Raw genomic sequence first — 17355 nt, 5'->3', positions numbered from 1 at the left:
CTATCTAACTTGCCTATATGTAAAGGTAAAGGTAAAGGCCCTCCCGTTGATTGTCGATTTGCTCGAGCGGGCCCAGTAACGTCTCCATTGGAGACTTTGTTGTTACTGTGTTTGGCATATCGAATACTCTCGGTAGCTTGCCGGGCTCTCCGAGCCTATATGTAACTCATTGAAAAATTTACATAAATTTTACCTTTTCTTCAACAGATTTCTAAGGCAATAGGGTGAATTATTATTGACTACCCTTTTCAAAAAGTATTTAAATAAATAGAACTTGTTATTTAATATCTTAGGGGATAAATCTTTAAGAAAAATATTCAAATTATGTAAATATATTCATAACTGCATTACAGCATTTACAGGAGGTTGATGGAGAAAACTCCCTTGGCAATCTGACTTTCCCCATGAAAAGTTATGAAGAGTCGTCTAATGAAAGGGCACAGAAACTTTTGAGAGTCTGTTAATCAACTTTTAGAAATATTTTAGCTTTGGGTTATCTAGATCTTTAAGAGCATACCAGAATCCAGGAATATTTAGTAATCTGGAGCACGTACAAATATGTATGTAACGTTTTTAAGTTTTATTTTAGTAGCAAACATGATTAGAAAAAAGACAGTATAATGAGAAAAATGTCTTGACTTCCTTTCATAAACTTTTGTATACTAATTTACAGTTCTTCATAAGGATATTGGCCCTTGCCGGGCAGCAACAATAACAGGAACACTCTCTAGAATTTCTCTAAATGATGACGAAGAAGAAAAGGGAACAAATCCTGAAGGTCTAAGCTATTCAACTTTGCCCGGAAACGTCATTTCCAAAGTCATTATCCAGCAACCCACTGGTCTGCACATGCCGATGAGTATGAATGAGCTGGGCAACCAATGTTTGAAAAAAGATAATAGCGAATTGCGGAGAACTGTGTACTTATGTACAGATGATAATTTGAGAGGCGCTGATATGGACATAGTCCACCCTCAAGAAAGAATGATGGAAAGTGACTATATTGTGATGCCCAGAAGCTCTGTAAATACCCAGCCATCAATGAAAGAAGAAAGCAAAATGAATATCGGCATGGAAACCTTGCCACATGAAAGGCTATTGCACTACAAAGTTAATCCCGAATTCAACATGAACCCCCCTGTAATGGACCAGTTCAATATGAACTTAGACCAACATCTCACACCCCAGGAACATATGCAGAGTTTGCCCTTTGAGCCTCGCACAGCTGTGAAGAATTTCATGGCCTCTGAGTTGGATGATAATGCAGGACTATCAAGAAGTGAAACAGGATCAACAATATCAATGAGTTCTTTAGAGGTAAGCAACAGAATAAACTTTTCCTTGACTTTTTTTTCAGATAGATTCATGTGATGATAGCTCAGAGAAGTATTTCATTTCTTTTCTCATATAAAAATTTTTGGTAAAATGTGAATAAGATACTAGAGAAATGTTTTCTCCAGTACTACATCAGATTCTTTCTGAAATATGTTTTCGAAAAGGAAGCCTGTGTACAAAAGAAGATCACTATTCAGCCATAATTATTTTATTATGAGAACCAAGTAGAGCACTTAATAAAGAAGTTTCTCCTGATGGTTTTTTAAGTGCCGGAGGTCCTTTTTGATTGTGCTATTGTTAGGATGAGATTAAAAACTTATTTTAAAAACCATATATTCTGTGTAAGGGCAGCTATTAGAAATGAAAGTTAGAATATTTACATGAGATATACTAATATAATTATAATCTATTAGTTCTTATCTTTAGAATAAATATGAATTTATCATCTCATAGACTTCTGATTACTAAAAACTTTAAACTTAAGTTGTGTGATCTCAAAAGGGATATACATTGAGCAGACTAAGGATTTGAGTTCTAAACATATAGATTGCTTTTGTAGAGAAGTAACATCCTCTGAGATTCCTTGTACCCACAAAGTAGTCAATTATAGTATGATAAAGATTATACAATTAATGAAGGCCTAAAGAATACGAGTCTAATTTTCAATACATTTATCTCTTTACTGTTTAATATTTCATGTTTGTTCTGTGAATTTGAAATTTTGCTGTGTCTACTGATGATATGTTGCACATGTTTAGTGTACAATTCTACACATGCATCTTTTGTGTGTTACTAATTGCTGTAATAGAGTTCACAAGACACTAAACAAAGACTATAATTCTTGTGGTGAGAAATATACTTATAGTTGTTTGATCTAGTGTTTAAAGTACCCAGAGGCAATTGTCCCTTTCTTCTTCCCATAAAAAAATCACACCTTCTATTAGATCAAAATGAAGTGAGTGCCTGAAAGGTTAACATAATTTGAAATGCTTTAATTTTGAAGATTTCCCTAGCTAATAAAGAAAATTCTGTAATAAAATGGGGTAATAGGTGGGATCCAGAATAAATCCATAAATCAATCTAAAACTGTAGGGTGTCTAAGAGTCAAGACCATAATGGCAACAAAGTTAAGTTTCCTTTAGAATTACTGAAACTCCCTCTGCACAAACAGACCATTATTATGAATTGGCAGACAACTACTATTTCCTTATTCTAATCTGTGTATCCCAGAGATTAGCAGGTCTGCTATAATAATAAGCACAAGGTTCATAATGTTTATGCAAAATTGCACAAAGTTTGATAAGGGATTTTCATCAATTATAACAATACAATATAACATCATAAATAATCATATAGACCATGTGGAGTAATCGTCAGAATGCTTCTTCAAAATATACCAAAGGGTTTAGAATTAGATAACATTAAAATATTTCACTTGTTATAAAACTACTTTACATCTAAAAGTCTAAAAACCTTTCAAAGTTTGGTATGGTGCAGATTGTGTGTGCTTGAACAATGGACTGTCTTTGTAAGTGCTGCTTTGTTCAATTTGTAATATTTCCAAATTTCCATCATCTTCTTATTAAGAATAAGCATCATCTATAACAGTGATTCAGCCAAAAGATCTGCATTTAAATGACTTAGAGATCACAAGGCTTACATCTTAAAAGGAAAGAAAATTCAGGATTCAGAATGAAACTTCATTTCCTCATTTTCATTCTTTAAAATAGTTTAATAGTTAATAATTGCTTAGGGTAACCATTTTAGGAGACAGATAAAAGGAAATATATAGATATGAGAGTGAATAATACAAATTAGCATTTATATAGCATCTTTCATTAGCAGATCCTCAGATCACCTTAAAAACATGAATTAATTAATCTTCACAACACCTCTGCACAATGTTGTAATTGTTGTAATCCTAAAGTAAAATCATTTGTTCAAGGTTACAAAGCAATGCATAGCAAATATAGAAAAAGAATCTTTCTATCCCAGTCAAAATTATATTGTCCAGAAGAGACAGTAATGTCACTGCACATTAAGAAGAGTAACTTTAAATTTCACTTTACAGATACTTGATCTTATGGTGAAAAATGTCAGGGAATAGATAAAGAATAGGGGTGTACAACTAACAGATTTAGGAAATAGAACTGTGACTGGTGAAAATAAAGTCATTGGCATGGCTTACTTTATCAGCAAAATGATGAACTGTCAAGTAAATTTTTCAAATCTGCTAGACTACATCTGTAATATCAACCAGTAAGAAAGGGTATTTTTTGATAATAGAGGAAAAGCAGAAAGAACAAAAAGAGAGTAAGGATCAACAGCAGCCAGGATGTGACTTAAATCTTAGAAAACAATGTGAAGATAATGGTGAATGACCTGAAGTCTAAGCATATAATTCCTCTCTCCCTCTGAATGAGACAGAACATTCAAGTGACAAGAATCTTCAGCCTGAGCAGCATGGCTCGGTGTCTTGGGATCCTTTGCGGGATAGGCTAAAATGACAGCCCTACTAATGCGGAAGCTTCCTCTAAAGGCAGAGAGGTATTCACAAATTGTGGAGGTGGAAAGTGGAAGGGGAAAGAAAAAAATGAGGAATAAGCTAGTTGGTTGTAGCATAGAATGTGGTATTTGTGTGGAAAAGCACAGCCAAGGAAAAATAAAAGTTGAGGGAGAAACAAAGAAAAACAAAGAGTGGGTGAGTGGGTGTAAGTATTTATTCAAATAAATAGGAGCCAACAAAGAAAGAGGGAGGCTCCCCAACCCCTAAAGCAGTGCCAGTAGAAAAGGCTCCAACCTCCATGGGATTTTGTTCAGCTAACCCCCCAATTATTGAGTATAAAAAGTTTAATAAATGCATGAACTTTCTTGGCATTAAGGCATTCAGATTTTCTCCCTGGCTTTTACTGCCTTCGTTCTGTCTTATAATGAGTTCTCTTCTATCTCCCGAATTTTCATTTCCAAAATAATTTATTAAATAATTTTGAGTATTTTCAATCTGCTTGTCACAATTATGGAATTGTTGCAGTATTAGTATGGTAGAATTTCTCACAGTAACAGATGTCCTTTAATGAAGTGCTTAAGGTTAAGAAGAATGAGACTGTCAACAGCACTTAAGTCATTTACCTTCAATTAATTAACAAAATGTGTTTAGTGCATGATATGGATATATATTATGGATATATATATATATTTATATAGTAAAGAGTAGGCACTATGGAGCCAGTTGAGGAGTGGGGAGTCCTCATAGTTTTCAAACCATTGAGACCTATAAAACATAATCAAAGTCTTGGATTATGGCTCTTTTTTAAATGCATTTTATTTGATCCCATTATGATTTACAGTATTATTATTGATATGGTTTCATACATTCAATGTTCCAACTCCACAGGCTCCATCAGAATATCCCTGCCTTAACCTATCCATTCCCATTTTTGGCCATGTTCTGAAGACCAAGTCTCAGGCCCTGCTGCCTTTTGATATTTGTTATTCCTTTACCATTCTTCTTTCTATCCTAAATATCAAAGAGATAATTCTGTACATGTCCTTCTCCTCACTCACTCAGAGTGATACTCTCCAGATCAATTCACATAGCAGCAAATCTCATGAATCCATTATTTATTATAGAACTGTAGCACTGTCCTCCCATTCATTGTTCATCAATTTGCTCGAGTGGGCACCAGTAATGTTTCCATTGTGAGATTTGTTACTGTTTTTGGCATATTGAATATGCCACAGGGAGCTTGCCAGGTTCTGCCATGCGGGCGGAATACTCTCAGTAGCTTGCTGAGCTCTCCAAGAGGGATGGAGAAATCGAACGCAGGTTGGCCGAATGCAAGGCAAACTTTCTACCCGCTATGCTATCACTCCAGCCCATTTATAACTAAAAAATATTCCATTGTCTATATATACCATGATTTCTTTATGCAGTATTCTTTTCTTGGACACTTAAATTGTTTCCATCTTTTGGCTATTGTAAAGGGTGTTGTAATGAATAAAGGAGAGTAGATTTCTTTCTGATTAAAGTTTTGGGGCCCGGAAGTTAGATGCCATCAAGTGGAATTGCTGGATCAAATGGAAGATCAATTCTTAGGTTTTGGAGGTGTTCATATTGTGGTTCTTCTCCTTTTTCAAGAAAAAAATTTAATTGAGTAATTTAGAGATATGCGTATTTGTGTGGCGGGAAGGTGGAGAGAGGGACATGTTCATGAGAGAACAGGAGCTTCTCCAGAAGAGAAGCAGCAGCGGAAAGACTAAACTAGGTGCTCAAGAGAGAACATGGGCGTGGAAGAAAAAGCAATTTTTTTTAATTGGGTCTATCACTGTAAGAAGATAGAATAGTATTTGTTTAGCAGCATTTTTTTAGGAACATCATTTGAAACAATGATGGTATTATTAGACAACTTGTAGCTGTTCGACCTAAATTAGAAAACATTCCCTAACTTAAAATCCTCCCAAATCTGGGTGCATAGCAAGTTTCACACACAATCCATTTTTTCACCTATTCACTCTGGGGCTAGAGCGATAGCACAGTGGTAGGGCATTTGCCTTGCACGCAGCCAATATAGCTGACCCGAGTTCGATTCCTCTGCCCCTCTCGGAGAGCCCAGCAAGCTACCGAGAGTATCTCGCCCGCACAGCAGAGTCTGGCAAGCTACCCGTGATGTATTCGTATGCCAAACACAGTAACAACAAAGTCTCTAATAGAAACGTTACTGGGCCTGCTCGAGCAAATCGATGAACAATGGGAGGACAGTGACAATGACACTCTGGGTTATTGATACAACTGAAGTTGTATCATTTCAGGTTCCTAGGTGAGACGATAGAAGGTTTGGGTGAAGTAAAAGAAGCCCAGAAATCTACCACTGTTTCCGTTTTTGGCAACACCAGGTGTCTCTTTGCTTTCAATTTCCCAGTGCTTTCTGCTTCTGTCAGGTGTGTTGGCCCCTGAGCTTCGGTTACCTGCCTTCTTCCTTTGTTCATTCCAGGTGGGGAAGACATCTTGCTTACTAAATGATCCCATATGTGGAATCTTGACTCTTATGTCACTTGAACTCTTATGAAAAATTTGACTAAATTTAGACAAACTACATAGTTTCTTATCTTCTTTTGACAAGTTCTTAATTTTTCTCTTTATTAAAAGCATAGAGTTAAAGAGTAGAGGACCATGTATTTTTAATACCAGGGAGTTGTGCTAGTCCAAATATTTTTTAACTGTGCATTTCAAAACATGTTCAGAAGTCTCTTTCAATTAACAAGTGTGTTTAAAAGAGCTTCGGTCCAGGCCAAATTTTTATATACCAGTTTTCCTCTGGACCTGGATTAGAAAGCTTTCAGCATAATGGGTTGTAAAGGTAAAACATTTTAGCTGTAATGTCACATCACAGTTGCCACCCTTATGGCTATTGTGAGGTTTGAATGAGATAATGCATGTGAAAACCCTTTGAAAATTGTAAGAAGCACTTCAGAGGTAAGGTTGTTCATTATTATTTCATTGCTGTTATGTCTTGAATGGCTGTGAAGAGGCCTGAATGCTGAACTAAATCGATATTTAGGATATTAGACAAGATTTTATTGCCTCACATGGGAACTGAAAGTCTGTCACTAATAGAAACCGTTACAAAACTGACCATTGTTCAGAAGTAAATTTGTCTTTAAAAATTATTTTTCTCATGTTTTCTGCTGAAAGGAAATCTGGCCCTTCTGTAGAGTATGGGTTTTATCTTGAATTTGGGAGATTTTTCCTTTTATGCAGGCATACCAACAAAATTAGCATAAGTAGAAGATATTTTTCAAAATGATTCTCAGACCAGAGAGACAGTACGGCTGGTAAGGTGCTTGCCTTGCACAGGGCCAACCTAAGTTCAATCCCCAGCATCCTATATGGTCCTCCATGCACCACCAGAAGTGATTAGTAAGCAAAGACCCAGGAGTAACTCCTGAGCATTGGCAAGTATGCCCCCCTCTCCAAAAAAGTTAAAATTAGTTATTCTCAAATTTGATTTCTACAGATGATTTTGAATGAATTTGGTATTAAAGCTTCTTTCTACCTCCTCTGATTTTGTTGCTCACTCTGGGTTACATACTTAATAGCAGTTATGTTGCCATTTATTAGACAATGGAATCTCTTGTTCTAGCGTCTTGTACAGTTTAATTTGCAGTTATATAAACAATGAATTTTTCCCTTTGAAAATATTCATCATTCTACAATGTTCAGATATGAACAGATGCCCCAATGGATACATTCACCAAGTATTCTTCTATATGTCCTCTGACCATTCTGCTTTTTCTTACAGTTAAATCCTTCTAAAGAATTCTTTCATTCGTGATAAGCCTATGTTGCTCTAAATTGTCTTGATCCTCTTGGCTGTTAATTGATTCTTATATAATGGCTGTCTTTCTTACTGGCTTTAGTCCACTTTTTCATCCAAACTTTTCTGAAGTGCTCTTGAGAAAAACAATAATAAAAAGCCATTCTTAAGGATCTGGTTGCCATAGTTTCTCCAGCCATACATCAGATTTTGTAAACGACTGTTTTTGTGCCAGGTCCTCTACTAAAGGAGGAGAAATAAAAGAGATCAACACAGACATGGATAATGGAAGAGTAAATTAAAAGGAATGAACAGTTTAACATTGTCTTTCCGTACTGAGTAATAACCATGAAATGCGATGGAAAGACTTGTTTATAAAAGACAATAGGGGAAATAACAATGACTTTAGAAAGAATATAGCTTTTGAGAGAAGTGAGAGGATATTTCAAGCAAAACCCAATACAGGGTCTTTAAACAGGAAAGATATTACACATATTTGTATTGAACTAGAAGACCTAGACAGCAAGAAATCAGCTTTTTGTTTATTTTGGGGTGATCCATCTGACCCAGGTTTGAGAAATGCTGATTTAGAAGAAAATGAGGAAAAAATGAAACTAAAGATTTGAGAGTCAGATAAATGAAAAAGATTCAGCAAGGGAGACTTGAGAATGAGTGCCAGCAAATAAGGAGAAAAGAGAAAGGGAATTCTGAAATCTAAGTGTTTTAACAAGGATGTGACAAACTTTTTAAAGCTCCTGAGAATCGAGTATGGTGACAGAAAATTGACCCTGGAAATTGACCAGATGGAGCTCATCAGAGAGCTTGTCAGGAAGTTTAATGTAATGTTGAGGACCAAGTAAAAGTTGGGAAATTAGGGGAAGAAAATAGCATAGAAAGAAAAATACCCCACTGTGATGATTTGAATCAAGTTTCTCTAAAGTAATTAGAATATCTCAACAGAGATTTTATTTCAGACAGAATTTTAGCAGTTGGGCTGGGGAGTTCTGGGGCATGTGGGTTGAATGTCCTACGTAACTCAGCATTGCTGGCGAGGCTCCCTAAAAATGAACAAAATACGCATTTTAGCATAGTCTTATTTGAAATTTCTATGCAATGTTTCTGGTTATTAACTTACTAAAAATGCCTAAAATTTAATTTCTCAGTTGTCTCTTATTTTTTAAAATGGAATCTATTATTTCTGACTACTTTCATACCTTGAGAAAACATTCTAGATGGATAGTTAAAAACAATGTAAGTTGCAAATAGCTTCCACAAAGCTAACAAATAAGGAGAAAAGTATTTAAATATTTTTCAAAAGTTTCCAACATAATCCCATGTATGCTGAAGGTGAAAACTGATTAATAGATGAAACCTGTTTTTATAAGAAATGATTCTTAGAATTAAACATTCTTATCCTTCCATGAAAACATTACAAATTTTCCAATGGCAAATACTAATTTAAGATGAACTAGATCTGCAATGGGATAGTCACATGATGAAAGTAGAGAAGTTTGCCGTTGTATGTTACATTATATCATTATTAATCAACTTACATATTAGTGTAATGTCTAAGTTATTTTACTGGAAACAAATAATATATATTACCATCAGATATTTATCAAATAAGGACCATATTAATACAGTTTCAGGTTTAACATATAATTGACGTAACAACATTAGCAGCTTGATCATGGTTTATGCTTGAAAGTCTCTTAGTCCAACTGCTATTAGACCAGGATTAATAGACTAGGGTCCTCTAGTCTATTTGTTGTGAATTCTAGTAACAACAACTAAAACATTACTTCTACTATTGAGAAAAAGAAAGTATAGAGAACCCAGGAGTCAGAAGACTTGAGTGTAAATCACAGCTAGTTTCTTTACCGTCCCAGTGAAGTAAACCTGTTATTTGAACTCTTCAGATACTTAGCCTTGCTCTTTCATAAGTTAGGCTGATAACACTTTCCCAAACACCCTGCAGGTAAACTAACATGCTCAAAAATATGTAACACTTTATAAACTATTAGGTATGGGAAAAGTTGGTCAGTTTTGTTAAGATATACTATTATACAAATCTTCACTGCCTTCATTTCCCTCATCTTTATGTTCCTTTGGTTTAACTTCTTTTGCTCGATTTCTTTATGTAATATCTCAAGGTTGCTTGTTCTGCAACACCTGCATGTTAAAAGTTTAATTTAAATAAACGAAAGAGGGATAACTTTGTCTATGGAAATAAAGCCATTTTCTTTTCCATATTTCATTATCACATTGGTGATATCTGCTCTGAGAAGCAGAATGAATGCTGCTTTTTCTAGGATCCCCATTTCTAGTTCTTGCTTCTAAAAATGAACCTTTAATATCATGTACCTATCAGCATTTATAGAGTTTATGCAAGGCAGCCCTGCGTTCAGAAATTAACAGGGCAGCATATGGCTGTTTGAACCTTTGGCAACGACTTGTGCAGCAGAAGGGGCCTCTTTATTCTTCTAGCTAGCTGAGCCTTTTTTCTAAGATTTTACTAAAAATTTCTAACAGAACACAAAGCTCATGACTAATGTTCTATAATAATTACTTAAAACTAAGTGTTTCCATGCTTGAATTTTGCTCTATTAGAAAAGAATTTTGCTTAATGTATACTTAGTAAATGTCCTGCTGAGTCACAGTGCCAAGAAGGCGAAGCATCCAAGAGCTGAATGGAAACACTGACATTTAGTCTAGCATATTGCAGCAAAGTCTGATACAGTATATTGGAGCCTGGTTTTATATAGCACAGCTGTAAGAATAGTGGCAGGGAGACAGGAGAGACTGGATTAAATCCCTCTCATGTGCATTTCTCCTTCCAGATGTCACTATGGCTAGGCCACGGTAATACTGAAGGCAAAAAAAGCATGTTGATCTCACTTTCTTCTTTGCCTCCAGTAAGCACATCATGAGACAAACACCGTCCTCCCCTTGTTCATCGATTTGCTCGAGCGGGCCCAGTAACATCTCCATTTTGAGACTTGTTGTTACTGTGTTTGGCATATCGAATATGTTATGGGTAGCTTGCCAGGCTCTGCCATGCGGGCGAGATACTCTCAGTAGCTTGCCAGGCTCTCCAAGAGGGGCAGAGGAATTGAACCCGCCTCAGCCAGGCTGACTGTGCACAAGGCAAACACCCTACTGCTGTGCTATCGCTCCAGCCCAAGCACATCACATATATAATAAAATGTTTTCTTTCTCAGAACTCTCCTGATGTGCTTGAAGACAGGATTCCCTGTCTTAAGTAGTCCTACCAGAATTAAATTATTTCAGAACTTTTAAACTTTCTTTTTAAACAAAGATTTTTTTTTTAATAGACATTTTTGCCTACTTAAACATGCTTGGGATAGTTTCTTAGGGAAGTTCTGATTCTATAGAAACAATTTTAACTCTAGCTACAGAAATTCAGTCTTATTTTTCAGTAAATAACTTTAGCTTCTTTCTATATCAGCTCATGTTCAATAGTTATAAAACTCTTCTCCTAAGTTCGTTACGAATCCATGTTTGGGTATTGAATGAAAGCAGAGGAAAATGTAAAACAAAATTTTATTCAAAATTTACATATTCATTCTCATTACCTCAATTTTATTCATTTTTAATATTTTTTGATATCCCCTATGGCTCATATATACTTTCTCCAAAAGAAAAAGTCATTTCAAAAAAACAAACTACAATGGAAACTTAATTTACTCTCTAAATCTTTGGAGGACTCCACATTTGCCAGATAATCTATTCATTATCAAAGAATTAATAATTTAATGAATTGGTACTAAGAATACCTTTCCATACTGATTGATTATTACATTAATTTCATTTTAATAGTTCCCATACTACCTGACCTATTGCCTAATTTCTTATGACTGCAATTTTATTTATAAATTAAATAACTGTTTGAGAGTTAGCATTAGAGAGATACAATAAGATAGTTTCATTTGATCCATGTTTGTCTGAGATGTGGACCATTTGTTTATTGTAAACTGGAATACTCTGTGCCTGGCAACTAAATGCCAATTTGAAGGAATCACTTTTCGTGGAAGTCTAAAAGCAAGAAATTAGATGAGACTCAAAGCGAATAGAATTTGGTGGAAATAAAGACTAATGGTGATTGGTGAGAGACCTTGAGAAGATTAGATTTTTTCTTTTTTTTTTTGTTTTTACTTTTTATTCATTACAGTTTAGAAAATATGGTTACAATAGTATTTAGGTTAGATAACACTTTCCATACACAGCTTTTAATTCTTTTTCCCTTAACACATAGGTTTGCTGTAGTAAACCAAAGTCCCTTTAACTTTACATAGATTAATTTCTTCTTAAAAAATTAGAGATAAAAGTTAAGGATGAGATATATGATACAGATTTTATTTTCTTTATTTTGAAAGGAAGTTCAAAGTGCAAATGGAATAATGTGGATATATAGTCTTAAAATCATAAAAATCTTCACCTGTGTATAATGAAAAGCAGAATTTTACTGAAAATATTTTTACCTTATTTGAATTACTTAAACTTAACATTATTGGTTTTTCTTTCTTTTCAAACAATACATAACAGAGAAGAAAATCACGATACTCAGACCTAGACTTTGAGGTAAGTTTTTATGAAGGTTTTAATAATTTTAATTACTTGAACTCAAATTGGTATATAAATTAGTATATAATTATTTAAACATATTAATCTTAAAATGTATATTGGAATATTGTCTCTATTCAATTAAATGAGATTAAACATTTTTAATTAAAGCTCATTTTCTTTAACTAGCTATAGAAAAAATGTTAAGGTATAGTTATTTAATATATGCTAAGCTGAAATTTTGCAGACAAATGAATCCATTTTAAAAATGTTATGTGAGAAATTTATCATAGAGTTGCATGTATCGATTTAGTCTTTTGGATAGTAATGTTCTTTTTATGATTTTTTATATTAAAAACAATTGAAGCTTGTCAGGATACTTCGGTTCTTTAGACTTTCCTGGGACTTACTTGCTTATTCCTATTATTTAGGAATAATAGTGTTCACTGTGACATATTCCAGATTCTTTTTCCAATAGCAAATGTTGGTTCAATGTACTCTGGTGTTTAGCAAATGCCGTTTCACTGATATAAACAAGATGAAGATGTTCATTTTCTAATTTAAATTGAATTTATATTGAATGCTGTAATATCGGTGCTAGAAATTACTGAAATCATACCATTTGAGCAGCTTATGCTAAACACAAAATTAATGATGTCTGAGCATCACATAAAATGCACTTGTGCATCTTGATAATTGGCTGTGATTCATAGCCTGCTGACATAATTGGATATAATACATAATAAATTTCTCCAGCATTTTTTTCACCATCGTGACACTTGTATAAAACTCAACACTCTTAGCTGATATCTCTAAAATTATAGAAGTCTGGCAACATAACAATATTATAGAACATGGTTGCTCCTAATTCAATCATTTCTTTTATGTGGATGAATGCTATCACTCAACAATGTACATCTGCAATAAAAAGCTATTTTTTTTTAGTCTTCCTGTTTTTTGTTTCCCAAAGTGGTAAACAAGCTTTGGATTTTTCTTGATCAGGAATCTAAAGAAAATTAAACTTTTATTTTTTTCCAGTTGTTTCAGTGGCATTTGTTTAAGATGCTATTAAAAATAGTTCAAGTAAAGTTTAAAAAATCAAACACTATTTCAATGATTACGTGACAAAATTTAATACTATAATAGCAGTACAATTATAGCAACCTGACATGGGCTAAGTAATTATATCCAAAACTTTTATGGTAAAAATGCTATGATTATAAATTTTTAAAGAAATGGCTGGAGAGATAGTGGATAAGGACCTCAGTTGCATGCAACTGACCTGGGTTCAATCCCTGGCAACCTATATGCTCCCCGAATACTCCCACAGTAACCTCTAAGCATTACCAGGTGTGGCCCCTAAAATAAGTCAACAAATTTAAAAAGGAAATGTTTGACAGTCTTTACTAATAGTACTAAAAATATATCTAATCATACCATGTCACACATATCACCTAAAGTCTTAGAAAAACTTACTTTAAAAAAAAAACATTCCCTAACGCAGCAGGTAGAAGACTCTTTATGGTAATGCTTCTCCATATGTTGTGTTCCAGCATGTAATTATGGTATTTTCAGAATATGTTGACAGTGAAAATACATTACAACACAGCAGCACTGGACACTTAATTCTTTAATTGTTATAGTTATTCTATAATTGCTTATCTTACAATATGTGGGGAAAATTTAGAGATACTAAAAAATTTAGAGATATTACTTCCTAAGTGATTTAGTAGTGCTTCTCTTGGCCTATGTGTAGCTACATCTGCCTGACATAACTCTTACAGACTATGTTCAGAAAGTTGCCATATTTTGGCACAATATATTCGTACTTTATGAATGGTTCTTGAAGAGATCCAAGTTCTACCTCCACCTTATAATTCAGGTCAGATCAGCGTTTGAAAAGATTCTTGATAATCTCTACTCCCACACTACAATCTTTACCATACAGTGGCCAATTGAGGCATCTTGTCACTGGCAAACATTGCTTCCAAAAACTTTGGATCATGAAAGTATTTCCCTTTCAGTCTTCAGGTCTTATATATTCTTTGAAGTCCGTATCAGATAATAATATTCTCTGGAGCCCATATTCAGATAATAATATTCTCTCATCTCATTTCCATAAAACTCTGTGGCTAGTAAGTATTATAACTGAAGAAAGACCTTTCTTGTATTCAGTTATCAACGACAACTTCTTGCTTTCTGAAAAGTATATGGAAAAAAACTGTACTGATGGTCCTATTTGTAACCTAGCCAAGCCCTGTATTATATTTGCCTATCCAGCTGCAAACTGGTATATTGTAAGCATTCTGTAAACTTTTGTTGGAAGATGAAAAGAATTTTAAAATCTAGTTTGCATTAATGCTTTATCAAGGTGCATTAGAGAGTAACATATAAAAACTGGCATCTCTGGAGATAATACTTCAAAGATAGATACACTGGACTTAAATATTAATATCATTTATATGTATATATACATGTGTGTGTATACACAACCAGTGGAGCTCAGGACTCACTTCTTGCTTTGTGCAGAACATGGGGGACCACATAATAAAAGGTAAAGGTAAAAGGTAAAGGCCATCCCGTTGATCGTCGATTTGCTTGAGCGGGCCCAGTAACGTCTCCATTGGAGACTTTGTTGTTACTGTGTTTGGCATATCGAATACTCTCGGTAGCTTGCCGGGCTCTCTGAGAGGGGCGGAGGAATCGAACTCAGGTTGGCCATGTTGGCCGCTTGTAAGGCGAACGCCCTACCGCTGTGCTATCACTCCAGCCCACATAATATGCCAAAGATTATATGCATACATACCTACCCCAATCCTTTCAACATTGAGCATCTATCCCTCCCACATTGTCCACTTCCCTTTACTAATGTCCCAAGTTTCCCTGAGACTCCTGCAGCCTGCCTCTATGGTAGATACTTTTCTTTTTTGCTTTTAGATACTGTAGTTTATAAGACTATTACTTTTTATTGATTGCAGTAATGTAATTTAGTGGTATGTTATAATTTTAGTGAATAGTTAAGAAGATGAATATGGAAATATAGGAAAGAGAGATTAGTAGCGTGAATAGGACATTAAAAGACAAACGAGGAAGTGATTAGTGTAAGAAGAAAAGAAGGTTCATTCCTAGAGGTGGTAGAAAAAGAAAGAGATGAAGGGATACAATGCAATCAAGTTGTATGGAATTGGTCCCTTATGAAACAGAGGATAAAAGTCAGTATTTTTTAAAAAAAGCAGAGGGCAGAAAGACTTTCAGGTCTTACCCTCATTTTCTAAGAAAACCAAGATCCAAGTCAAATCAGATCCAAAAATCTGTTAAGTTGCATTTTAATATTTGAGGTTAACTTGACTTAAATACTGCTCTAGCAGAACTCAGGTGAATTAAATAGTCTGAGGACTTAATTAAAGAAAGTCTTAAGAATTCCATCCCACATATCCCTTCTAAAACTAATAGACAATATTTTCCATTCTATGTTAAAAATAAAGCAGGGGCTGGAACGATTGTACAGTGGGTAGGGCTTTTGCCTTGAATGCAGACAACCTGGTTTTATCTTCAACATTTCATACAGTCCCCCGAGCATCTCCAGAAGTAATTCCCTAGTGCAGAGCCAGGAATAACCCCTGAGCATCGTTGCGTGTGACCAATATATTAAATAAATATATAAAATATATATTAAATAAAAATTACTGATTTTTAAAAAAATAAAAATAAAGTAAAAGATTTCTTTGAAACTTTCGAATAAGTTTAATATATTCTGTGAACACATGCATCTCAAACTGGAATGAGTTGACAATTGGCAGAGAGCACAAGAAGAGACAAATTAAGGCTGAACAGATAGTACAGAGGGTTACACACAGCTTCAAAATGTGGACTGATAATCATTACCTAACATGCATCTCATCTATTGCAAAAAAACGATGGTAATATTTGATAGAAAGAATCATGCTTGCAAAAATCTGACTGAGCCTGTCACATATATATGAAACGTTAATTGAAAGCTCCAATATGGTACTTTATTCAGAAACACCAGGCCATCATTTCTATGGTGATTTATGGCCCTGCCAAGAGTATCATTTCAAATTGCAATGATTATCTGGCTTGAGAATATATTAGCAATTAATGTTCTTAGGTAGAAAAGACCCCAGATTTTAGCGTACAAATTTTTCTTTTCCATAATTATTCCAGGCTCCTTGAACTTTATCATTTAAGGTAACTACCATGTATCTATGTAGAATATTGAGAGATTCTCTATTTTTTTAGCCAACTTTATGTTTACATATGCATTTCTGAGTATGCTTTTAGCCAACAATCCAGTGCCTTGAAATAATCCCATCAGTTCAATAGCAGATGCTGCCCATTTGACCAAAATATAAAAGCCTCAATCAGTTAATATGTCATTTTTCTGGGATGTATTTGGCTGAAAGACATAGAAAAACTGACAATATTTTATTGAAATGATTTGGAATATTCCTTCTAACCAGGGACAGTAGAGATGTCAGTTGACATTTCTAACATGGAAGACATAGTTACCCAATGCAAAATGAGGATCCTCTCTTGTGCTCACAGATAATTAAATAAAGCTAAAAATTATCACATGTCCAATAGTCTCAGGACTTAATATAAGTACCATGTCTTTAAACAGAAGTGATCTAATTGATAAAAAGTTAATTGAGCAAAAAAAAGTATATTAGAGATTCTTACTTATAAAATTAAAAAAGTAACAAAAGATACAAGAATTACTCATTAAGAGTAGGTCCTAAGCAGGGCTAGGTGTTGTTCCCCCAACCTAAAAAATAATAAAAATAGATCATGTAAAAATTTAGAAATGTGCTTTACTTGGATTTAGCTTTAAAATTTCCCTGTCACTTTTATAAAAGCCATATTTGTTTTTCTTGCCACCGCTAAATTTTACATTTGATTTGTGTAATTAATGGTTATGTTGTGTTTTATACTTCAACCTATAAAAAGATAAAACAGCTGCTGAATTTTGCATTTACCTACCGTTTAGCACATGTGGTACTAATATACTTATTAACTATGAGATAGCTTTCTTGTTGGGGGAGGTGGTGGCCATACCTGGCAGTGCTCACACAGTATTAGGGATCAAATTGAGGCCAGAAGC

General features: G+C 34.4%; 1 protein-coding gene across 4 annotated transcripts in view; it reads left to right on the top strand.

Annotated features, from left to right (window-relative positions):
• The window catches only part of ADGRB3 (adhesion G protein-coupled receptor B3), a 799823-nt gene that overhangs the window by 774658 nt on the left and 7810 nt on the right, over positions 1-17355 (top strand). For all 4 annotated transcript variants that reach the window (XM_056108346.1, XM_056108361.1, XM_056108354.1 and 1 more), the window contains 2 exons: positions 674-1317; positions 12216-12251. In XM_056108346.1, coding sequence (XP_055964321.1) covers positions 674-1317; positions 12216-12251 — 680 coding nt within the window. The remainder of the gene's footprint in view (positions 1-673; positions 1318-12215; positions 12252-17355) is intronic.

Source organism: Sorex fumeus, unplaced genomic scaffold, assembly GCF_029834395.1.
Source record: "Sorex fumeus unplaced genomic scaffold, SorFum_2.1 ptg000008l, whole genome shotgun sequence".
Lineage (NCBI taxonomy): Eukaryota > Metazoa > Chordata > Mammalia > Eulipotyphla > Soricidae > Sorex > Sorex fumeus.
This window is presented reverse-complemented; position numbering and strand designations above follow the sequence as displayed.